At 36.6% G+C, this 26,817-nt stretch overlaps 1 protein-coding gene across 3 annotated transcripts in view; it reads right to left on the minus strand.

The window, feature by feature from the left end:
* BSN (bassoon presynaptic cytomatrix protein) overlaps positions 1–26,817 on the minus strand; it is a 205,435-nt gene that overhangs the window by 122,217 nt on the left and 56,401 nt on the right. For all 3 annotated transcript variants that reach the window (XM_087709259.1, XM_087709257.1, XM_087709258.1), the window contains exon 3: positions 25,110–25,955. In XM_087709259.1, coding sequence (XP_087565385.1) covers positions 25,110–25,955 — 846 coding nt within the window. The remainder of the gene's footprint in view (positions 1–25,109; positions 25,956–26,817) is intronic.

Below are 26,817 nucleotides of genomic sequence, written 5' to 3' on the forward strand. Positions count from 1 at the left end.
GAAGTAAAACCATCCCTTTCTGGATTCTTCATTCATTCTCACAAAGGAAAGAGCTAAATAAAACCAGAAACGCTACAATGCTGCTCATTCATTTAGTGGCTGTTCATCAAGGCTCCTTGATATAATCTGACGTCCACAAGGAGCCATTGTTTCTCAGATTGTCAAATTAACACCAGATCTGTACAGTGCAAAGACCTGAATTAAACAAGGAATCTAAGAATACCACTTGAGAACTAGAACATCCCATCCCACTCTCTTTTGCACTCTTTCACTTTCTCCATCACATTCGTATGTGCTTTAGGCAATCATAATGCCTGTGTTGCTTCCATAGCTCAGGAGGCACATGGCACTCGGTTGCTTCTGCAGCACTGCTAAATTATTTTCACAAGTGATAACTTCTTCCTCTGAGAAGTTTGCTTCCTTTGCCAAGCAAACTATTCCACAGCCTTGCCACATCTCCCCCACTTTCTTATCATTAGTTTTCCATCCACGTTTTGCTCAGGTGAGACAAAGCTTCACTCCCTGGATTATCTCCTTCAGAGCAGTAAGTCCCTATATTACAGCATTCTAGAAATGCTGGAAAAATGGAAGAAAAAGAAAGAACTTCTCAGCAGTTGGAAATGCTCCATTTCAGAGCACTATGGAAGGAAATGCTCTTAATGTTTACTTTCAGCTGATAAGAAGCCTTTCAAAGATGAGGAATTGTCCACTGTTAAACATTGGTGAATGTTGATTCCAAGCAAACAGAAGAAATGGGTACAGAAAAGAGATGATCTAATTGGGAAATCTCACTGAGCTTCATTCAGGTTCTCCAGGTCTACATTTAGTGCTCAGGTGTAAGCAAAACCTCTAAACCAGAGAAGTATTTTAGGAATTTGAGCCATTATTTAGTTTCTTGTTCATTCATTATCATCGTCTTTTAATGACCCCATAATCCCTTGCAAGATGCAGTCTCGGCAACTGAATGGAGATGAGTGTTTACTGGCCGGATGCCCTTCCTGTTGCCAATGCAGAATTATATTCAGCAGATATATTCTCATTATGCCCAGAGAGAGAAATATCTGCCTCTATTAGAGTCAAACTCACAGCCTCCTGATTGTGAGGTGAGAGCTCGATCTCTAGGCCATCATACCACTCAGCTTCTTGTTCATTCATAAGTGAATAAAAGAAATTTAATTTGCATGGTCATAAGTACATTATGTGTTACATCTAATAAAATGTTAAGTTCTATATGTACAGTATGGCTATGAATGGATTTTCTCCAATCATTCTTCTCATATTCATTCAACAAATTCAAATTCCTTTAGAAAATATCAGTTTTACATGTGTAAATGTTTCTTATTTTGATCAGACAGACAGACATTTTGAAAAAGGGTACTTGAATAATTGATTTTTAACCAGCAGGAAGGTCCTTTCCATTGAATTTCTAAAGCTCTATGCAGCTCAGGTCTAATCATATAAAGGACCTTCAATATAAACTTATGGGTTCTAAGGCCAACAGGATAAGATGTTTTTAAAAGCAATCCATTTCATGAACCTATTGGCTGACTGTTGTGGCCCAGCAGGAGCCGTTGGAACTGCCACCAGACTCCGACAGCGAGGGGCCCTATGAGTTGGCTCTGGAGGATGTGGAGGACCCTGGACAAGGTTCCGACTCCAAGCAGGGCGCAGAGAGTGTTGTTGGCCACCAGGAGGCCCTGAGCCTTGGACCAGTGGGGAGGACACAAGGGAGTGTGATCCTGACGTCAGCAGTGAGTTGCTCCTGGATGCCTGGCATCGGAGAGCTAATAGGCGTAAGGAACAGTTGCGCAGTTACAGGAGGTAATTGCACTCAGTTGCTGGTAATTAGGCTCCTCTCCAGACTATAAAAGGACTGCTTGTGCAGACGCCCCTTTTGCAGAAGTCAACGCATTAACAAATGTTGGAGAACAGTATTGTGAGCCTGGCAGGCTGGATTGCTGCCACGGCTTATCTGTGTTGGATTGCTGCCAAGGATCTGTCTGTCTGTTAATAAATTCCGTAAAGTATCTTTGTCTCGGAGTGTGTTGGTGTGGGACGAGAGGGGTCAGAACAGCTAACCATAAGGGAAAGCGTCTTACATTGCTTTGCTCCTCTTTTGTTCTTAGCCAACATTTTTTGAAATAAATTAGCCAACTCTGAAATAAATAGATGAAGATTAGTGGGTGAATTTATGAATGATGATTTGGAGCACTATCAATATACTGTATTTTTAACTTGGTTGTAATTGTTTGAATTATTTTTATTTTCTCATTAATTCATTGCTTTGGACAGATTAGAGATAGCAAGAAATTATACTCCAAAACGAATGAAGAACTTAATAGTGCTCATTCACAAACAACATCTGCTGCATTTGAAAACAGTCCTGGTCATCCTTGAACACATATTCAAATAAACAAAAGTTTAATTAGGATCTCCTCCACAAATAGGCTGTAGGAAGTCCTGTGATAGAAGGAGCCTAGCAGCATGGATAATTCCAGATGCTGCTATAAGAGGAACTAAGTTTAGTTATATGACTGATGTCACATCAACTATCCACATGAAAACATGTCTGCTAAATGCTTTGTATCAGCTGATTCACTGAAATGAATGCCTTTTACTTTCCTGATTGAATAACACCAAAGATTCTAATTTATTACAAAAAAGGCAAAAGTAAAAATCAATTGTTACAGGATTTGGAATGAGATTCTCAAAGATGGATCATATTAGAGTTCCGAGACCTTTCTCCTCTGCAATGCAAGGTGGTATTTTGTGGACTGCCTTATGGATTCCAAACCTGATTTAATTATAATTCATTTAATTTACCGATATGAAATGTGTGACTGTTCCCCAGGCTTTATTTTATTTATTTTAAACTTATTTTCCCTGTTCTGAACAATTTCAAAATAAATATTGTTAGAAATTGCAGAAAATATTTGTAGATCAGATTTTGGTTTGGTTTGGTTTATTTTATATATATATATATATATATATATATATAGATAGATAGATAGATAGATAGATAGATAGATAGATAGATAGATAGATAGATAGATAGATAGATAGAGATATAGATGATATAGCTATAGATATAGATGATATAGATATAGATATAGATATAGATATAGATATAGATATAGATATAGATATAGATATAGATATAGATATAGATATAGATATAGATATAGATATAGATATAGATATAGATATAGATATAGATATAGATATAGATATAGATATAGATATAGATATAGATATAGATATAGATATAGATATAGATATAGATATAGATATAGATATAGATAGATAGATAGATAGAAAGAAAGAAAGAAAGAAAGATTTAGGCAGAGGTTTTCCTTCTACAGTGCTGCTTGGCCCCCAGATATTTTGTTACCAAACGTGGTAACATCTTCAGTGGGGTTTTGGAGTGAAGTGTCTTGTTGGTTTATATAGATTCTGGGTGGCAGGTTGGTCTTGTGATTGGTGAACCTAAATAAATAAATATAACACTTCACCCGAAAATCCCATGGAAGATGTTATCTAGTTTGGTAACAACATGTCCAGGAGTCAAGCACCAAACTTGGAGGACAAACCTTTGCTCAAGAGTAAATACTGTATTTCCTAACATAGGGTAGAAATGATTCAAATGCATAATTTTGTTTTTAATTAATTGAATTGCTTTTATGTTAAAATGTAGGAAATGTTTTGAATAAACAAACAATTGCTGTATCAGTGCTGTTCAACAATGTCACTTGAGATTAATTTTGAAAGATTTAACAAAAAAATTCTCCAGACAGGAGGGCATAGTATAATATTGATACTAAAGAAATGCTAATCCACTGCTATATTGCCTAGTAATTTAGCTGAATCATTTATTACAGATATTGCTATAAATTATCCCCCCCTTTCTGCTCTCTATAGGTATTCTAATGGAAATTATTTTAATGGAACATGAAATATAAAAATGACTTCCATTTGGGATATCATACTTTCAGACGCTGATTCTTTTAATTGCTCCAGAGAAAAAGGATAAATTTGAATCCTTCATCTATCCAGCCTACCATAGTGAATTGCAGCAAAACGACACACCAGTTCCAAAGATTTATGTTTCATTTGAACATCTGTGAAAACTCATATGCTGCAGTCTAGCCTTGTCATCAATCAATTCCTGCTTAAAGTTGTTACAAATCATAAAAACCTACATGGCCTGGCATCTCCTGATTTTAGCGATGACTTCCCTCTGTGTAAATCCATTATCTCCCAACATCAGATCAGGCCTGCTTTAATTACCATCTCTGCATGCCATGGCGGCTTCTATCCCAGGAGATCTCTAAGTTAACCTTCCTCTGGAATTGAAGAACTTCCCCTTTTGGGATATACATCTAATAGTTCCATCAATAAAAATAAAGGCTATTTATTAATTTTACTATCCCAATACTAATCTAACTGGGATAATCCAGAAAGAATTTGGTGCTTATATTTTTGCATACTGTATACCAAAAAATAATGTCCATGAAATCTGTGAAACCTGTGTTCTTCGGGAGCAAGCTAGCTTTGCTTGCCATTCTATAATCCTGTTTCTGTTTAAAGTTTCTGGTTAAATTGGCAATTCCTACCACGCTGTTCCAAAACAAGAAATGACAGTTGCTGACCTGATAAATCTGAGAAGCTGGGCATTTTGTGCAAGAGCGGGAGGAAGGTTAATGGGTAGTGACCATACCATGAATGAAAAGAGTAAATACAATGGAAAAAGTATTATGGCTAGGCAATAAATGGACTTCTTTTGTGGAGAAGACTACTGTACATTCATATTCATATACATACATACACATTAACATTTATTTCTAAAAAAACCACAATTATTGGCTTTATATAAAGTAAAATATCCACTGAGTCGAGCAAAATTCAACAGTGACTCTATGTTAGGTTTTCTTTTCTTCGGCAATAATATAGATGTGTTTTACCATAACTAACATCAAGGATGATGATGGTGATTGATGTCCAGATTGTTGGAAGGAGTGTGTGTAATAAAAAATTGTAAAGCTACTGACTTCAGCTACTGAGAGAGAGAGAGCCTTGACTCGGACAATTGTCTCTGCAGTTTTCTTAGAAAAGATTTCACCTTCTTCCTAAGGCTAAGAGAGTGTGATCAGCCCAAGGCCACCTAGCTGGCTTTGTGTTCAAGGCAGGGGTGGTAGTGGTTAAGGCAGCAGGCTAGAAACTGGGAGACTGTGAGTTCTAGTCCTGCCTTAAGTCCAAAGCCAACTGGGTGAAGAAATTGGAAAACCACTTCCAAACACTTTGCCAAGAAAACTATACGCAGGCAGTTAAAAGAACTAGGATTGTGCTACCTTTATTTAGAACTCCTTTCTGCCTATTATGATCAGCTTTCAGAACCAAACCTAGATATGACTGTGTAAAGCAGTCTTCTGCAGCTGATGCCTCCAGATGGATTGGACTTAACATCCTTCTCAGATAGCACAGCCCTTGTTCATGCTGTTTGAGGACATCAGGAGCTGAAATTCAGTAAAATTGGATGGCACCAGTTTGAGGTATATTAACATAGAACACAGACAATTTAATGCAGAAATCTAACCTTTTTTTTAAAAAAAATGCTAATTTATTGCGTTCTCGGTGTGACACTTAAGCAAATTAAAAATAAATCATGAATGTGTTATTTAAAAATTAAAGTGTTATTATTTCAGGAACATAAGCTAGGAGTGCAACAAAAAGCCAAATGGCTGTTTGTCAACAATAAAAATATATAATGTATATTTCTGGGGCTGAGCTTATCACTAGGGAAAACTAATATTAAATGGAACATTAACTTTTTGTCATTGCCATCTCTAAGAACAGATAGATTAATACTTGATAAATGAATTGCACTTATGATCCAGATTCTTTGTTTAACTAGATGTTGAGAAAGAATTCTAACAGATAGTTAATTATATTATCTCTTTTTGGGTTGTTGTTGTTTTTTGGCTCATTCTGTTGCATTTCTGATCTCTGCCTTATGTCTACAGCTTTCAACAGCAGGCTTGGATCTGCCTGCACATTATATTCTGGGTTCCAAGTTATTATACCAAATATTTCATCTATACTGCAGTAGAGAACTGGGTGTCAGGCCTGCATTTATATTCCTTTTAGAATTTTGGCCTGCCACACTTTCTCTTATTTCATTATGCTGTTTCTTTAAGTATAGTCAATGGGAGGGGGGAATAGACAGGAGTGAGACTGTGGAATGTATTGTTCTCATTTTTTTACTATAAGCCAAGGTCATCCTTTGTTTTCGGACTTTCACACCTGGCCGGAAGTAGCTGGGCGTGGATGCCAGCATGGAAGAAGAAGATTGAACCATGTGATGGATTGTGGGTGTGGGGACAAGATCATGAACTTTTAACTGGGTGGAATTCTGATGTCATTTCCAGTATTGGGATTAACACAGATGTGACTAATATGTCTGTTTTATTAAATTGGAACAAAAAGGATCATTTTGCCTTGGACTCTGATTTAATTCTGCATGATACTTGGAACACTGACACTGGGAAGATGGAATCAAGATAGTTTAAAACTGCTTGCTAATCTTTCTCTATCTTTAAAGCTGGAATTGTTCTTTGTGGATGGAACACCTTTCATTGGTATGCCAATTACAATGTTATGTGAGTCTTTCTCTGACTCTACTATGCAAACAATCCAGTTCATGCAGCAATAAATATTTTCTCTCAGAGCTGAAGAGAAAGAGTCAACCAGAATTGACAACTACCACAATGGCACTAGATGCAAATGGCAGGGTCTTGACTGAGCTTTGAGATTATCTCGTGATTAACGGATCAAAGAAGAAGAAAGGAGTGGCCTATCCAGCTTTAAGGAAACACATCCTCTGGCAATGTGGCATCTAATCCAATACAATTTTTAAAAGCATACATGTGGAAATAAAAATAACTTTAATGCTTTTCCCTTTACACATTTCTTCTGACAGTTCTTTTAATGCCTGGCATATAACCCCTTTCCACAGCTCAGCTCACAGAGTGGTTTATGTAATTTATGAGCATTATACTCTATTCCCAAATGAAAAAAAAAACCTTGGAAATAGGACAGGCTGTACTCATTTTTCATTCGTGATAACTTCAAATCTGAGTTTTACTCTACATTATTCAATAGATGATTTATTATGGCTCATTCCCCCATACTGATCTGACTAATTCTTTTCAATTCCAGTATGAATCATTGGTTTTTGATTGAAAATTAGACCTATAAATCTGAATCATACCTGCATTCAGACACAAAATGTATAGCTTAAAAAAACTGTTTGAATAGTCCTTGAAAGAGCCAAGATACAATAATTAACCAATATGTATTGATTGGTTCAAACTTTAATAGCCACATAGTGTTATCTATACTAATGATACAGACCAAGGTAAGGAGGACTTCATTCACTATTGAATCTTGAAAGAAAATATATTAAGTTACTCTTTTATAAAACATTAAAATGTTGCTTTTATATTCTTTTACAATGTTAAATGTATAAGCCATTATATTCTTGCCTAAAATGTGTAATACATTACTGTGTTTTTGCTAACTACAAAATGTATGTAAGTAAACAGGACAAGATACACCTTTGTTATTCCAAGCCTATGTACAAGTTAGATAGGAAGCCATCTCCTCAGACTAAAGGCACCAGAAAAACCAGATAAGAGACAGGGGCCTCTCAAAAAAATGTCAAGTTGACCCTTTAGAATATGGAACGATGAAAGAAACTATGTAAATGAATGAGCAGGAAGAGGGGGAGTTTCTTACGAGTAGAGCCTATAAAATGTATAGTTTGAATGGTATTCTTTGCTCTCCTTGTACTCGATCAACTTGGGATGAGACTTTGCAAATCTGCCTTTGCAAGCTCTTTTTATTTTTCTATAAATAAACCTTTTTGAATTGTGAACCAGACTTGCCTCTGTGTTGTGAGGATTTAATAATTGGGTTTTTATCTCACAATCTCAGCATGAAAATGTTTATATAGGAATTATTAAAAGTCTTAAAGAATAAAAGAAATATCATGTATTGTGGTATCATGCATTTCTGAATGGAAAAAATTGTAGGGGACATGTTCAGAATGGTGGGATATGTATTTGTTACTGATAAATGTGCACAAAACATGCATAGCATAAACCACATGGTAATATGATACACGGTAATCATCAACTTTATAAGATGCTAAGATGAAGGGATCAGGTTCCTCCTCCTCCTCCTCCTCATCATCATCATCATCATTATCATCATCATGCTTTTGACCAACAAAAATTGGTATAAAAATTAAAGCAATCCCATGATGCCAACAATCTAATCAACATAGTATAAGAATAAATGAAATTTAAGGTGATAGCACAAATATAAAACACAATTGTTAAGATTATAAATATATTTAGAATAATAAAATGAACTCTGAATGTAGTATATAATATCTAATATAAATCTAGGTTATTAGTATATTACTGGATAAAAATATATATAATGCTAAAAATGACTAAACAATCATAGTATGAATGGTTAATGCAGTATATAAAATCATCAAAATCTCCAGGTTTTCCAAAACTGAATATTAAGGCTACAGTTGTAAAATTAGGACAGTAAAATTTTGAATAATTCACAAAGAGATGTTGTGTAATACAAAGAGATGATGGCAGAATGAAGTGATTTTCCTTCAGGAAATATCTTGGATTGCTACCATCATTTCTTTTGTTTTGTTTAAATAGAAGCTTCATCATTATGATCGAAATCTTGATAATCACAGAACAAAGCCCACTATCCCCATCCTATTTTTGCAAAACTGCATCAAATTGATTTGGGTTTATATAGACACTTGAGTGCTGCTCAATGTGATATTTTCAGGAAAAAGGTAATGAAAAGCTTGCAGTTACAGAATATTTCCATTAATATGTTTACTGAATATGGAAAATCAGTAGAATTGTAATTTGAGTAAAGACTGCCTACTTTAATTCACATTATTTTTCTAGTACATCATTTTTTACAGCTTTCCTGCACAAAAATAAAATGTAATTGTCTACTTGTATGTAGAATGTCTGGCTAATAACACAAAGTGTTGAAATTAGATTATGGACCAATGTGTTGATTAGAGTAAACTATGATAACTCAAATAATTGAGTTTTTCATCCAGAACCATAAAGTCAAGATTTAAACATCATACAAGCTGCCCAGAACAGCAATCAAGACAAATAACAGTCTGATTCATAGAACTGCTCATTAATTTCACAGGTAGCTGGAGAAGAGCTATGGGCAAAGTAATGATTATTATCCTATCCCACTACTAGCCGAATGTGAGTGCTATAACTCACAATGGTCTTATCCATAGGGCTTCAATATTTTTATTTAGATGGACAAAAAAACTTAACCTGAAGACTGTAATCCAAGTAGAAAAGGGTTCATTCAATCGACTTCTCCAAAACTCAAGTTTATAGCTAACTTACTCTCTTTTTGTACCTTTTTTCTCCTTTTACTATCTGCACAATCTACATCTTTGAGAAGGTTAAAGCACAATAGATTATATTCTTTCCAGGAAGGGTTTGGATAAATTTTGTGAAATGTTATATTAATAAAAACGAGCTGTGCAATGTTTTAGATCTGACTCCAAAACGTACTTCACGAGCCACTTGTTAAAGCAGCAGAATCTTTTCTCAGAATGTGATCCTAGGAAACTGATGCAGCTGTTTTAAAAAGATACAGGGGTGTGTTATATTTGCATAGCTTCAATGTTAACAGTGTCATAAAAGTGGTGTGCTTGTTTTCCTAGCTGTCTATGAAAGAAGGTGCCCCTTAGTTTATTGATTGTGCATAATGATCTAATTTGCAAACTGCAAATTAAATAAAAGACAATAATAAAAGTTTGACACAAGTGAAGTATTTCTTCCTATGGGTTAGACAACAACATGCATTGGGGAGAGAGCTGTATAGCTATTATGGATTCCCATCCCAATAGCAATAGCAATAGCAATAGCAGTAGACTTATATACCGCTTCATAGGCCTTTCAGGCCTCTCTAAGCGGTTTACAGAGAGTCAGCATATTGCCCCCAACAATCTGGGTCCTCATTTTACCCACCTCGGAAGGATGGAAGGCTGAGTCAACCCTGAGCCGGTGGGATTTGAACCGCTGACCTGCTGATCTAGCAGTAGCCTGCAGTGCTGCTTTTAACCACTGCGCCACCTTGGCTCCCAAAGGAAAAGCAATAGGAAAGCAAACCTGAAACAAACTTGGCTCTGCTGTTTGGGGGCTGGAATCTCCCCAGACATTTATTTGGTCAATTTTCTAGCTGAGGGAAAGAAACTGTCTAGAGAGGAAGGCTGAAATTTTCTTTGGGAAAGTTTATAGAAAGTTTATTAGAGCCACGGGATTTAGGTGGAATAGTGGGTTTTTTTTTAATCTCCTCCCAGCCACCCCACACTGTGAACCAAAAATCCTGTGAATAGAGAAGAGTAAAATATAAGCAAATCTACATTTCACATCTGAGTATTTTATAGCACATTACATATATTTGCAGATGAATGCGCATGCACTTTTAAAGAGAAAAATGCTACACATTAGATACATGTACGTGCACACCAGAGGTGGGTTCTGACAGTCACAACTGCTAGTTCACTCGTGGCCATGCCACACATGCACACTTGAAGTATGCTTTGTGTACGCTTGATGCACGCTGCATGCACATGCACAGTGTAATAAAAATTGCTCTGTGCATGCTCAGAAGCCAAAAACAAGATGTGGCACCTATGGTGCTGCTGGGAGAACTGGTTCAGTGGCGTAGGCCTGGGTTGCTTATTCAATGAGAAAGATGAAACAGTGAATATTCTTATCAGTGGCTGCAGCAAAATTTCACAGACTGGTTATCTACAATATCATGATTGAGTTGCCAAAATTATACATTGGAAGCTTTGCCAGAAGCTTGGGTTTGAATGCAGCAAAAATTACTGGGAACTCCAAGTTGACAAAGTTCTTAAAAATGAGCAAGTCAAGATCCTATGGGACATTTGGAATCAAACAGGCAGACATCTGGCCCACAACATGCCTGACATCACTATTGTGGAAAAGAAAAAAGTCTGGTTCATTGATATTGCAATACCAGGTGATGCACAATTGAAGAGAAACAATTAGAAAAAATAGCAAAACATAACACCAGGTTTAACAACTGTCATTAAGAAAGATAAAAATACTGTCTCCTGGAGACAGAAGAAGAGAAGAGAAGAGAAAAACCTGTAAGTAGAAATAGAACAACTGTAGCCAAAGAAAGCAAAGATATACCAATAGTAATAGGCACTTTGGGTACAATCCAAAAACATCTGGAGCACCACTTGAATACCATGGACATTGACAAAATCACCATTAGTTATTTACAAAAGATAGCTTTATTTGGAACAGCTCACATCTTGCAATGATAACTTTAACACCATCAAACAGCAACATCTGCCTATCCCAGTACTAGATAGGTGGAGACAAATGCCAAATCCAGTTTAAACATATGGCTGACTATGCGACGAACCATAACAATCATAACTGGAGTAATATGATAGAAAATTTCTATACCAAAGGTAAATACAGTTCTTTCTCAAGGAAAAATGCCAAGGCTGCATCAGCCCTGGCCAGACCTCTAAGATGGGGGTACCATGAGCACTACAAGTTTCTTTTTATTATTTTCCTTTATATTTCAAGACTGTCATGCAAGGTTTGAGTCCAGAAATCATTGCTGGAAACAAAAGGACCCCCAAACTGATTAGGTGCTGAAAATCCTCCTTTTTCCAGCAGAATTAAGACTTTGTTCTTCAGTTCTGACAGTAGCAAGTGCATTCTAGAGATTAGTTCATTGCTTCTTCACAGCCTAGCAATGCCCTTGGCTAAACTCCTTGATGTCACATTTATTTTCCATTCTCCTTCACCTCACTGGGCTAAGGCTAACTCCCTTTTCACTTCTGTTTACATTTTCTTTGCCAGTTTTGGATACAACTGTTACATGCAAGGTTGTCTCCCAATCCTCTTCTGCTTCATAGAGTTATGTGTTGTAACAAGATGTGTCGTTTTTATCATGTGTCAACACTGCTGAAAATGTAGCATGTACTGCATATTCATTCAGCCAAGCAAAGCACAACGTGGCTTGGAACAAACCTTGCTCTCCATTGGAGCATGGAGCCTTATTATTTGCTATTTGATGTTGGGCTCATTTTTCTGAACAGCTCTGATCCTGAGGGGGTCCAGATCTGGTTAGGTTCTACAACTGCAAAGCTAGAATATCAAAGAAGAGGCAGGGTATTGAGGGATTGCCTCTTCTGAAAAGGAGAGCTCTTGCAAAAGGTGTGGGATTCTTCTGATCCAACTTAACTTAATGGAGATTTTATTTCATCAGAACTGGGCGAATTGGCACTTCTCTGCTCAGAACCAACATACAGTTGAGATATTCCCCAGTTCCTGCTTGAAGAGCAGGTGGCCAGGAGTGCCTTCGCACAACTGAATCAGAAAGCCCTGATAGGAATAGTCTCTTCCATTATTAGAAGTAATGAACAAGGTGATGTTAGAGAGGAGAATACCTAAATCATGGTCTGAAGCATATATTGCACTTTTACCAAAAGAGGAGGTCGATTTACTACAAATTAAGAACTACAGACCAATTTCCCTGTTAAACTCAGACTATAAGTTGTTTGCCTCAATATTGGCAGAACGACTTAAAAAATACTTAAGCAGTTTTATTCACTCTGATCAAAATGGGTTTCTGCCAAAGAGACAAATTAAAGATAATATGAGGATAATTTTAGACACATCCTGAAAAACAATTGGCATTGATATTCTTGGATGCTCAGAAGGCATTTGACAATGTGAATTGGCATTTTGACAACATATAACATTTGCAAATCTGATTGTGCTGACATCAGTGCCTCACCAGCCATAAACCTCACCGCACGTCACTGATACAAACTATATATTATAAACAAACAGCAAAGATAATGATAAATGGAGATTTGACAGAGCCTATTGAAATAAAGAAAGGAATGAGACAAGGCTGCCCATTATTACCATTACTTTTTGTTTTAACATTACAAGTTTTAAATAAAAATGTCAGAGAAGGAAAAGAAATAAAAGGAATGAAAATTAAAAAGGAAGAATACAAGCTACAAGCATTCGCAGATGACTTGGTTTTCATTCCAGAGGATCCATTAGAAACAGCGCCTAAATTGATAGAAAGAATAGAAGAATATAGGAAAGTAGCAGGATTGAAAATAAATAAAGACAAAACAAAGAATATACCAACAAGACAAAAGGAAGAGTTGGCAGAAACTTTGGAGATGCAAGTTACGAATAAGATTAAATATTTGGGGATATATTTAACAGCAAGATGCAGTGCTCTCAAAGATAACAACTACTATAAACTTAAACAACAGATTGTGATGGACTTGAAGAAATGGGAAAATTTACAATTATAATGATAGGGAGAAGATCTTAATCCTATGCAAGAATTGGAAAAGGAAGGTATAAAGATGAATTGGTTTTCATATATGCAAATACAAGCTAGATATGAGAAAGATTGTAAAGAGGAAGGTTTTTATGATAAAATGACGGAGTTAGATAAAATTTTGATGGGTACTGATGAAGAGGTAATTCAAAAACTCTATGGGCACTTGCTAGAGGTAAGTTAGAAAAAGAACACGTTAAAGGATCTATGATAGCCTGGGGGGGAAATTTTGGGCATGGGATTGAACTAGACAAGTGGCAGAAACTGTGGTCTGAAACTACAAAATGACAATGTCAACAGCATATAAAGAAAATTTGTATAAGATGTTTTACAGGTGGCATTTACCCCTGACGAGACTTGCAAGAATGTTCAAGAACAAATCAGAAAAGTGTTGGAAATGTCATCAGATACCAGGTTCATATTACCATACGTGGTGGTCTTGCGTAGAAGCGAAGAGATATTGGACTAAGATCCACATGTGGTTGGAGAAAATGACAAAAAAAATGCATAGACTTTAAATCAGAGACTTATTTTATTGGGAATTATACCAGAAATATACAACAAGGATTTGAAATATTTGATTGTAAATGTTTTAACAGCAGCTAGAATTGTATTTGCAAAAAATTTGAAAAATGAGAAAATACCTATGCACGAGGAAATTATCCAAAAAATAATGGAATGTGCGGAAATGAGTAAATTGACATTTGAAATTAGAGAACAAGAAGATGAACAATTTTATAAGGTTTGGGATTTGTTTTCTCAATGGTTAGATTAAAAAATCATGGTAATGGAAAATATTGAAGAATATTTTATATTTTAAGAATAATAGAATGATATATGCAATACTATAAGGGTTTAGCATTGTTAAACAGATTAAAATGATGTAATGGAATGATGCTGTATGCATGAATTCAATATTTAGAATATTCTATTTAAAATTAAGGAATAATAATTATAGTTGAAGAATTGATAAATAACAATACGGTACTTATGTTTACCTATTGAACAATTTGTGATTTGATATATAAGTGGTGACCATGGAAAGGACGCACAAAATTTTGTAACCAAACGACACCCTATATGAAATGGCAGAAGGTTGTATATGTTTGTTTTTTTGTCTTTGTCTGTTTAAAAATAAAAAAAAACTTTTTTAAAAAAAGATTCAAGAGCCAACCGTGGCTAGTTATATTCAACTAAGTTTGGATTTCCCCCCATCCTTAACATTATGACTTAATCTGTTTGGACTTTGACATTGAACCATTTAAAGGTATTTTATCAGGAAGATCATCTGAGTCTGTGGAATCATGGCAACATGGAGATGGACATTTCGGGTTCTGGTGAGCTGTGGCTTGCACTCATTGGGCCTTTGATTCCTCTGGCACCTGTGGCAAAAGGCTGATGTCCAGGTGTCTTATCAGATTCCGAGGCTGGAAACAGCCCGAGACAGTTATGGCATTTATGACTTTTAATGAGTTTTTTTACAGCTGATTTGTCTCCTGTCTGACCACGGGTCCTTCAAGCAAAGGAAGCTGTGCATCTCACCTAGTCTAAACAAGTGAAGCCCCAGTGGAAAAGGTTTGCATATCCCAAGTGTGGAAGGAAGAACCTGTTTTCTTGCTGTTGGACATAACTGAGAGCTAGAGCAACAGAACAATAACTCCTTGATAATATCCATACGGAATCTCAGTGGAAATATTACTAGATGTGTGGTGAGTGCTACTGGAACCCTGGCTTTCTCGAACTAATGACTAGTGATTGTCTTTTCATTCAATGGATTTGGATAAAAACCTGTGCAGAGACTCTACATCCGCTTTGGGAAGAGTTTTCCACGCTATTGATAACTATACAATAACGAACTTGGTGACACTTTTCCTGCTCATCACTAAACATCACTGAAGTGATGTTCAAGGTTTATTAGCTTTTAACATTCCTAAAGTGATAAATGAGCTGGAGACTAGTTCCTGATAAGAAAAGTTTGTTAGTCAAATTGGGGTCTGGCTTATCTCTTGTGAACCCTAAACAACCTTTCTCCTTACAATTTATTCCCCTTCAGAACCTCATTTTAATAAACATGTATGCTATTATCCTGTCCAATCAACTTTCCTCTTTCAGTTTTCTTTTTTATGTTAACTATAAAATGGGATGTAAGCTAAAGATTGGGGTTCCCTCTTTGAATGAGGAATCCCTTTTGTCTGAATATTCTGATAAATTGTAATAAAATGATAAAAAAGGAAGCCCTGCTAGATGTTGCTCACATCTTAGTTAGCTCATGGTTAGATTACTCCAATATACTCTATAAAGATCTGCGCCTGAAAACTATCCACAATTTGCAAATTGCTGCAGAATATACTGGTGCAGTGATTTATGAATACACTTTAGTATGCCCATGTTAATTACAACTTCATGAAATACACTGGCTCCCAACAGGGTTCCAGGTGCAATTTCAGCTGCTGTTTATCACCTACAGGAACTAGAAATTTGTAGGACTACCTTTGTCCAATGCTATTTGCCGTCCTGCATGTCTAACATACTTTGAAATGATGTCATTGTGGTTGGCCTTGACTGACCTAGAAGGGTATTGAAAACTTGATGCATCTTGCATGCTGGGGCTAAGTTGATTGGACTTCCTGCCTAGAATAGTGTAAAATATTTTGTGGGTTTCCCAGATTAATTGGGGTTGTTATGATTGAAATTGTTTTTGTTTATTGCATGCTGTTCATATCTGTTCCAGTTGATGGGCCTATACTGTAAATATTTTAAATAAAAACAAACAAAACCCATCTGAGTATGTTTAAGATTTGAATTTGTTAAGAACTCTACTTAGAAGACATGCTTCTGAACAGGAGCAAAGGGCTAGAAGAATATTGAGTACTTATATAACAGGAAATCCTGTTTAAAAATGTTTATAACAAAACAGTTATGGATGCAGAGTATGGGATTAGCCCAGCTACCAATTAATATTAATAAACATTATTGTATTTAAAGAAAATGCTCAATTTATTAAAAAATACACGAACCTAGAAAATCCTTCTTAAATTATACCCTGAAGAGTGGGAAGGCTGATTAGCCCCATGAAGGTGAAGTTGCAGCGTGTCCATCAAGATGCTCAATTTTGTCTCTGAATGGGTAACCCTGAAGCAACAGCTGCATACCTTGGGGTCCTCCTTGGTTCCCCTAGGCTCTGGCCAACTCCAACTGATATACCAATTATGGCTCTACAGCAATAATAATCATCTCTTACTAGGTCTCCTACAATGAATTCCATTTGTGGCTACTTCTGAAGATCACTGTGAAGTTTCAATTAATTGATAATGCGGCAGCCCAATTGTTAGTTGGCATTTGTTGCTATGAGCAAATGATATCTGCACTGGCTTCCTATGTGTTTCTGGATATAGTTTAAGGTGTGCTGGTCATTACCAATTAAGAATTTACAGGACCACCATTTCCAACCAGAATTGCCTTTTGTGCCCAAGGAAGAAACTGTTGGCAGCCTACCATTTTGATCAGATATGGAGGGTGGAGGCTTTAAGGGGTGCTTTTCAATAGTAACAGCTATACTGTGGAATCACCTCACCTTAGAAATTAGGCTAACCATCAATGCCACTGTTTTGGCCTTCTAGATAGCTTTGAAAACTGAATTGTTTTGGAAGTAGATGTAAAGCAATACCTTTGTGATACTCCAAGAAACGCTTTTTTAAGGGCAGAAATGTCAGTTAATCTGAAATATCTAACTCATTTACTGTCTTTCGAGGAGATTTTACATTAAAAACAAGATCTGGAATTGGAAGGTTATATATGTCATTGGTTTTCCTATGTTCAGCTAATGGAAAGATTTAAACTTGATAAGAAGAACTATCACTTTGAAAAGAGTAAGATTAATTTTGATGTGGAACTGTGTGCAAATGATGAACATATTACTGCTAATATGAACACACTTTTGTTGAAAATGGACACAGAATTGAAACAAGTTAAACACTGAATTATAGGTTGGGCAAAAACAAATCTGAATACACCATTTGATCAATGGGAGAAATATTGGGAAAAAGGGCTGAAATTTACACTAAATTATAATCTTAAGGAAAACTTTTATAAAATGACATCTGGTATTTGATGCTAGATAAAGGGTCAGAAATGTATAAAGGAATTTCAAATATTTGTTGGAAATGCAACTAATCTGAAGGTGCATATATTCATTCAATGGACACGTAAATAAACCAGAAAATATTGCGATCAAATATATGTATTTTGATTTTAAAGATTCTAAAGATAAATGTACAGCTGATATCAGAATTTTTTCCTTTTGGGGATAATGGATAAACATTGAAAGATCCTATTGAAATTTGTTTTTATACTGTATATGATAACAGTGGCAAGACTGGTTTGCACTAAGAGGGAAAGACTTGAAAATTGGAAGAATGAATGGTTAAACTAATGGTTTGCTCTATTGTTTTTTTAACTTAATGTTTTTTCAATCCAACTGTGGAAGCTTTATTTAAAATGCTTGTGATGGCCTTAATTGTTTTAAGATCTTGAATTGCAGCAAGTATAAATGCAGAAGACAAATAAATAAAATTAAGAGAGAGAGGGTGGGGAGAGGGAGGGAGATATTCCCTTGTTTCTTAAACATGGAGACTCGATTAAGTATTCATGGGCTACATGAGAAACATACTCAGGGACAATATGTGAAGACCTTTCCCCTCGCCTGTCACTTGCCATTTGCTTTTGTGATCAAATAGGCTCAGAGGGGCAAAGGGATAGTGTGATTCTCCAAAAATACGCAGAATATAAAGCTGCTGTTCAGAGTATGTGGCTGTGCTAAAATGGAACCCAGGAAAAACTCACTAGTTACAAAACCCTTTGAATAAGGATACTGCTATCTTAGAGAAGAAGGGAAAAAATCAATATTATAAAAATATCACAGAAATTGATTTTGGAAGGATAAAAATATTCAGTTCAGTCTCAGTTGTAAGGCAGGACACTTTATGCATAATATGCCCTTGCTTTGTTTGTTTAACCCACTCCATCAACAAACCTTTGATACTAGAAATTCAGAATTAATGCTAATTTATTGTTTCCTGGCAGGATTTACTTCCAGCCAGGAAGCCTTACTGGGATGAAAGCCAGATACAGAAAAAGTCGTTTCTACAGTAGAGGGAATGTTTAATAACTTTTTCCTTCTCATCAAGTGATGCTTTAAAAGACCACTGTCTCCTCAAAAATAAAAAAAATTAAGTGGCCACATATTTTCAATACTGTCATGTCGGGTTTGTTCCCTTAGTAATAAGTCTGGCTTTTTGTCAGCCTGGCACTTTTGAGTCACTTAAGAGCAATGACTAAAATACGAATAGCAGTGAATCAGCATTTTTTTAAACTGCAGAAGAAAAACAGTGCATTAAAAAATAACCACTTGTTTAAAAAAAAATATTCAACTAAAACCCATCCATTTAGGGTTATCTGAACAAGCAGAAGAGGATATGGATAATTCAAAAGGAAGATCAATTGGATCATACTAACTGTTTATCTTTCTTGGCATCTGCAACAAAAATTACAATGAAAAACTGCAAAAAATGTACTTAGATTTACATATACAGTGGATATGAAATTACTTTTTCTGATAAACAGTCTTTCATTTGCAATATTATTCCAACTACTTTATTTTCACTAACATATGTTAGCAATGATATAGAATTGATGACAATGTGCTTTCCAAATTCCACTATACAAAGGTATGACGAATCGTGTGATCTACAGACTACTGTACATTAATCATAGATTTGAAGATGCTGGATTGGAGCCAATTGCTGGAATCAGGAAATAAATAATGTGAAGCTAGACTGTTGAGTATGTCAATGGATGAGGGAAAGAAAGGAAACAATCTAAAAAGTTGAATGAAAGTCTGAATTGTCCACCCCTCCCCCAAAGATAACTCCCCGCCACCACGAGACACAAAAATCTAGAAAATGTTTGATTTTAAGGTTATGCCTTTCAAGAAAGAACATGAGGATAAAAATGGGAACATGTCCTTTCCCCCCGAGACATCTGTAACCCTAGTCCATATCAATAAAAGGGGGCAGGGGGCTTGTACAAAATTAGACTTTGATTGTGTTGAAGGCTCAGGCCTGTGCATTGATTACCAGAAAAGGAGAATGTGGACTGCAGATCTCAACATGTTCCACAAGAAGTATGATTTGGTCTTGTTTTGTCATTTCTTCTTCACAATTATATTTTATAATCCCTGAAGGTCTCAATGACTACATAAATATTTTGAAATGCAAAAAAGTCAATTACAGCATTCTTTTTCTAATTTAGAAAACACCCACACCCACATACATACAGAAGCTATATATGTGTGTGGGGGTGGGGATGTATATAGACACACATACACACATATGTATATATCTAAAACTCTCTCTCTCTCTCTTCATGAATCGAGGAACTTTGATAATTCCCAAACAATGCAACAACTTGTATATGTATATTTGTGTGTTTGTATGAGAGAGGGAGGGGGGAGGGTTTCGAGCTTAAGCATTGTTGAAAAGACTTGTCAGTTAAAGACATGAAGACCAGTGTATATACATCCCTTCATGCTTTTCCAGTTATTCCACGATTAAATCTGTATTAAAGCACATTTGGTGCTCATTCATTCTTTATGCAATGATTTTACATTGTTTTAGTTCCAAATCAACATGGAAAGGATGAAGTCTTTAAGACCACTTTGGCCTAAGCATAATTTTGCCTAAATATGCAGTTGAGCCTTTATCTGCACAGTTATGTTTTACTAAGAAAGAATCTCACACATCTGCTAAATCATCAACTTTAATTTTTACATCAGCAAGCTTCTTGATCTGAATATTTTTTGTTCATTTTATACTTCTCTCTAGAGCCCTCTTTTCAGGTAGCCATATCACAAGAATTAAAATTTATATATATGATGATAATGATCTAGCATTTAAAAAATCCACACTAATTACAGGGCATAACCATACTAACCCCCATTAAAACCTACAAAGACAAGAAAGGATGGGTCAAATTCTTCATTTGTGAGTTAAGAGTCCTGCAGAAAGCCCACAGAAAAGGCTTACAAAGAAATTTTTGTTGCATTTTTTCACCACCATCCTTAGTTAGCCCCGATTTCATATCTTTGCACTGAAGCAAACTAAGACCCGCACAACTAATTCTTAAAAGTTCATGTATGTGAGCTTTGCTATATTCAAAATGGAAGAAAGGGCAGTACCTCTTTTTGTCACACACAGAACAATCCGACCAATTTATCTGATCAATGACTGGAACAATAAATGAGTTGAGCAGCAAAAATTGCATTACAATAATGCAGCATAATGAAAGCCATTTAAATCTGTATAGGGGTGGGTTGCAGGCGGTACGCCCCGGTATGGGCGTACCGGTGCCTGCCCAGAGCACAAGGTACCATTCCGGTATGGTGCTCCGGAGGGCCCACCCGCCTGCCCATCATCCTTACCTGTCTTTAAACTCTTCGACACTTCTGCACACAGTGCATACAGCGCCTGTGTGATGCTCCTCCGAGCAGCTGGAATGTCGTGGAGTAGTCACTGGAGGGTAAGACGCATGCGCGCGCTGCATGTGTGTGCGCGCGTGCTGTGTGCATTCACGTGGAGGACACCGGGCCCCGTTGCAACTGTACTGCTTGCAATAGGATCCAGAACCTACTACTGATCTGTATGTACAATTTTAGTTACTTAGCATGTAAATAACTGACTCTGAACATAATGTTTATTCTTCATTATGAAAGTAATTTGTTTACATGCTTTAGTAGTTGTAGCAGAAACTTTAACTATATGATATATTATGTTAGGCCTATTGTCTGACAAGGTAAACAAGGGAAACGTCCTGCCATATGTTCCAACAAGGGAGAGTTTAGAGATTGAGAGCTGCTTTGATCATATGAGGAGTATATATTGGGTAGTTTCTATCAGATTTGAATCACAGGGAAAAATTCTTTTGAAGAAAGAAATTTTAGCTATCTACCAGTGAGGGACAACTGGTATAAAACATCATGACTCTTAAAAGAGGCTGAGCAGTGGATATAAGTTAAATACCTTTTTGGTTCACATCTATGATATTATAAATGTTCCTTGATATGATCCGAAATTAAATGTTGTCATTATGTTCTTCAATACCAAGTCATTGGTCTTAACAATTTAAAAGACATGTTCATGTTGTAAGGACAATGACTAGTTAAGAAGGAGGCCAAGAGTGGCATGCTTTTGAATATTAGTAGATACCAGAAGCATTGAAATTGATCTATCAACTGAACCTCAGCAAACCACCTTACAATGAGCTGACTGACAAAGCTTTGGAAACGGTTGTTTATTGCTCACTTAACTTCCATATTGCCCCATCCAAAACTGATTACTTATTTTTTACTACTACAACAAACAAACATGATGACTTGTCTCCGGAATAAAAATTAATGCTGTTTACTTCCAGATGAGCATAGTTAGAACTCAGCTAAAAGAAACTGTCATGCGAGCTAAACTTGTTTCGCTGTGCTCTATTATCTGTACATATTCATAAAATATCTTTTATGGAAAAAATACTAATTGTCTGAATTAAATCTGAAACAAATCTGAAACAAAAACGAACCATCTTTCTTTTTACTGCAAAAAAACTTAGTTTTTATATAAAAAGACTGCACAAGCAATCTATACCCAAAATTAATAAATAAAAACAAACAAACACAGAGTGACAAAGCTATTTTCTCTACTATATTTGGATGGCAAGCAATTAAAGAAGAGAGAAAAACATTGATTTTTTTTTTTAAAAAAAAACAATATTAGCAAGCAAGTTAAAAAAAGCTGCAACAGGACTTAGATTATTTTGCTGCTTTTTTGCATCAATGAAATCGTTATGAGTAGGTATCAATGTTATTAGAACAACTCGCTCAATACAATAAGCTATGTAAATGTCGGAACTCTCCTTTACTGTATGTATAATTGACGTGGACCATGCAGAAAAAAGTTACATCTTTTGCCAGAGTCATCCAACAACGAGGTAACACAGCTAAGAATGTGAGATATGGTAAAGAAATCATCACTATAAAAATCAGCACCTGAATTTTTCTCTCCTCCAACAGTCCCAAAGGTGCTTTTTCAGGAGACCACTAGACTTTCTTGTTTTTTCCTTTGAAGACGTTTCACTTTCCATCCAAGAAGCTTCTTCAGCTCTGATAGGTTAGTGGGAAATGGAAGGATCCAGCCAGAGCTGAAGAAGCTTCTTGGATGAGAAGCAAAATGTCTTCAAAAGAAAAAATAAGAACGTCCAGTGGCCTCCTAAAAAAAAGCACCTTTGGGACAACCATGACCTGGATGACTGAGAATCTCTATAGACCTCTCCTCCACAGCTTACAATAGGAACAAAATGTGTGTGGGGGGGGGAGTGCCATAATTGTCCTGAATTTAATGGGAATAAAGGAAATAAGATAATAATTTTTCAGCAGTGCTAAGGATTGAACTCTAGGGCTGGTCAAGTAATTCTTGCAGAGATTACATTATTTTGCTGCTGTCAATGGTAATTTTGGCTGATCCAAGAAACTGGCCAACTGGTATCCTATGTGCTCTTCAAAATAGCATTTCCCTTTTGAGAAATACAAAGTAGAATTTGAGCTAACGGAAATGATACAACTTGGAACCAGGCCAGCTAATCATGGATTGGATTTTATGTCCCATTGAAATAACAGATGCTCCAGCAGCATGTAGCACCTACTGCATTGCCTTCCTGCTGCTTCAGTGCTAATTTAGAGCCCATCCGTTGCCCAGTCACCTATACTAGCTCATTGTGCATTACAAGATAGTATTAACAAAAACAGGCACATTTGTAGAGCCATTTCTGATATGATCCTCTGATATAAAAGGAAATGATGACCTACAAATCAAAAAAGATTCACTCTGACATGCATCTGAGCCCTACCTCCTCATTTTAATGCTCAGGTTACAATACATTCAGATGTACTCGTAGAGAATCTATACACTCAGTATCAGTTGGGCCTGTTTGGTTCAATGTCATCTTTGTTTCCAAACTAATTTTAAATTTCCGTAGTTTTAAGGATCTTACTCTTTTCCATCTAAGCAGAATTATCTGGGTTACAGTTTTCAGCTGGTATTCATTTTGCCACCACTCTCATTTTTTCCCTCCTAACCAGGGCTTCAGGAGCAAGGCTAAAAGGATGGAAAATATCTAGTTAAGATTTTTGCCTATCAATAAAAATATACGGACAGTTTAAACAAACATTTTGGCAGTCAGTCAGATGAGGCTAGGCCTTTTGAAATGAGTTATCAGCTTATAATCTCCAGGGCACCAACTAGCACTAAAATGTCTTCTTATAATAGTATTTAGTTTATTACAAATAAAGAACAGCAAAGAAAAATACCTGTGGGTATTAGGTTTAAAGGAAATGATTAAGAGCAAGTGTAAACAAAAGAACAATGACTAAGCTCATCCAGGATGGAGATTGACTCTCAGGGAATCAGGCAAAGGCTTTAAGCATATTTGAAATCGAATAAAATAATAGTTTCACTCAAGTACTTACTACACCTAGACATCTGTGTGGCTTCAAATCCTTCTGGCATCCTGGAGGATTATATTCCACAACCCTAAAATGGATTTAAAATTGTTTCTTTCTCTCCTAATGAGCTGCTTCCTCAGAAGATTCCAAAAATAAATAAATCATCCAGCAAAGTTTTTGATGCCAACTATTTAACCTCAAGGAAGTGATGAGTTGTGTTTGCTTTGGGATTTAACCAACTGTCCCTCCTGAGTTTCATTACTGGAGGATGCGTTCGACTGAAAGGCCATTATTGTCTATTTTGATATAATGGAGTCCAATGAACCCTCTAGCAAAGTTAATTATAGAGTCATAATTACAGAATAACCATTCATTTTTGTTTCTTTTTGAAAGACTTCTTTTTATAGTTTCTTCCTTTCTTTATAACTTCCCTTGTTGTTTATTTGTCCTTTCTTTCTTTTTTTGTATTAAACTAATACTGCAAAACAAGAGAGTAGCATTCACAAAGAGGATAAAAAAGTATTACTGATGAGTATAACATTGTTATGCTTACTGCGCTAACTTTTCCTATATAACAATGCATCAGATTCTAGCAATACTTGATTAGTTTTTCATGTGAATTGTTTCACTTATAGATAAACGAAAACAGTCATACTACCTTCCTGGCAATTCTGCCATTCATCCCACTTTGGGTTCCCTATTGAAAACGTAACATCATCAATACACAAGTCATGGTCACGTTTAAAGCTGACAGCTTTAAGCAATATCAAATGACAGACAAGTCACTGCCACATTTCAAGGCCAAAATTTACATCTCTTTCAATCTGAAGATGTCAATGTGGTGATTTTTAATTTCCTGCTGCCACTGTATTCTGGCCCATTCCCTCACCACTAAAAAAAACTTCCAGAGATTAGTCCTACTAAGCTCCATTTCAACGGTAGCAAAATGGAAATCTGCAAAAATGGCTTCCATTATGCCTTTATTTTCCTACCAGCATAACGGCAACTGGCACCTTAAAATCAGTTCATACAATTCTGGTCATTTATATATATAAAAGACTTTTCTTACCTCTACCACATGAGGTGTTGGGTTGAATCCACACATGTTGCAGACCTGCTGCTTACAGGATGTGCAGGTATTATAATTGGAGGGCTCTCCAGAGCCCACGTTTATCTCCGCTTTGCAGAGGGGGCATAAAACCCTTTCTTTCGGCACTTCCTTTGGCTTGGTTACTTGTTCTGCTTTCGCTTGCTTTGCAGCTGGGACAGTTCCAGGCTTACTCTGCGTTCCAGGTCCAGTGCTTGGGGCCTTAGGGCCAGCTTCTTTGCTGGCATCACTGAAGACAATTTTTGGAGGCACTTTGCCAGGAGACTGTTGACTTGGTGGAGTGGCCTCTGGCTGAACAGACATGAGTGTGCTTGCCTGGGTCAGGAGGGAAGCTCCAAATCCAAAAAGCTTCCCAGTGAGGCCCTCTTGGGTTTGTTCTTGAGCCCCCATAGCACTGGGAGGAGGGACCGGAGTCTTAGCTGGGGAGTCTCCTACAATCTTTCTCTGATCAATGGATGAAGGCTTTGCTTGTTGATGCTGAGGGGAAGACTTCATCACTTCCTGAGGAGCAGCAGGTTTTGGCTGGACTTGGCTGGGTGGTTCTCTCTGGGGTGAGACTGGGGGATGTTTGGGGGATGGAGGCTGCATGGTTGCAGCACTTGGCCTGGGCCCTGGCTGCATAGTTCTGGGTTGTTTCTCTGGTCCTGTTGACGCTTGTGGCTGTGGTTGTGGCTGTTTGGCGGGGGAATGGGAAGGAGAAAGGGAAGGAGAATGTAATTGCTGCTGACTTTTGGAGCGGGGTGCTGTGGTCATGTCCATTCCCAAAGCTCTCTGCATCTGGCAATTTAAACATAGCCATTCTTTAACCTAGGAGACAATAATAAAACAGAGTAACCAATCAGCAGCAAATGCAAAATTGTCATTAAACTGCAGATTCTGATGCACCTGATATGCCTATGCACATATGGAATATTGCCTTTTACTCATTAAACTAAATAAAACATACCTGAACCTCTTCATAGGTCTTAAAGGTATTTTGTTGCAAGTCATTTGTTCTTTTTGGGAGCTGTTATCTGAAGGCTTCTATTATTTCCTCTAATGCATCCAGCGTGTGTATTTCTCCGAGCTGGTTCTTATTTCTGATGGTTTCCATCTGACCATATTAGGAATATAGCCTGTCACTCTAACCCTTTTCCAAGGTGCTGTGACATCAGTCATAAAGTAGCCTCAATGGAGGCTTCACTTCAATAGATAGTTATAAGGGCAGCAACTACAAGAATGATTTGTGGCCCATTGGGCTTGCTTGTCTTACCTCAAAAGATACTTTGGCAAAGGCAGAATTACACCAGCAGCAATGTACAAAAATCACATTATTTGGGCCTAGTAAAACCAGTTTCTGCCCTTAGATTCCTAAAATTATGAAAGATTGTAAGCCCAGCAATCTTTCTGAGGCAAATAGTTGTGATATTTTTTCAGTTGGCTGTGCACTCAGTATAGAAAGCAAGGCACATCACTCAATAAACCCCCTAGATACAAAAAGAAAGCGGTGGCATGTTTTGGCTAAGCAGTAATAAATGAATTGTCTTCCCCCATGAGGAATATACCAATGACATAGCAATATCTGAATCAAGTTAATTAAAGAGGCTGCTTAGGAGCCACAAATCTGTTGATTCTTGGAATCCCCAAGATAAAATGTGGCTATATGAGTGTTAATATGCAACATAGTTAA

This window comes from Thamnophis sirtalis, unplaced genomic scaffold (assembly GCF_051295495.1).
Source record: "Thamnophis sirtalis isolate CommonGarterSnake01/CBP01778 unplaced genomic scaffold, rThaSir2_p1.2 scaffold_3, whole genome shotgun sequence".
Lineage (NCBI taxonomy): Eukaryota > Metazoa > Chordata > Lepidosauria > Squamata > Natricidae > Thamnophis > Thamnophis sirtalis.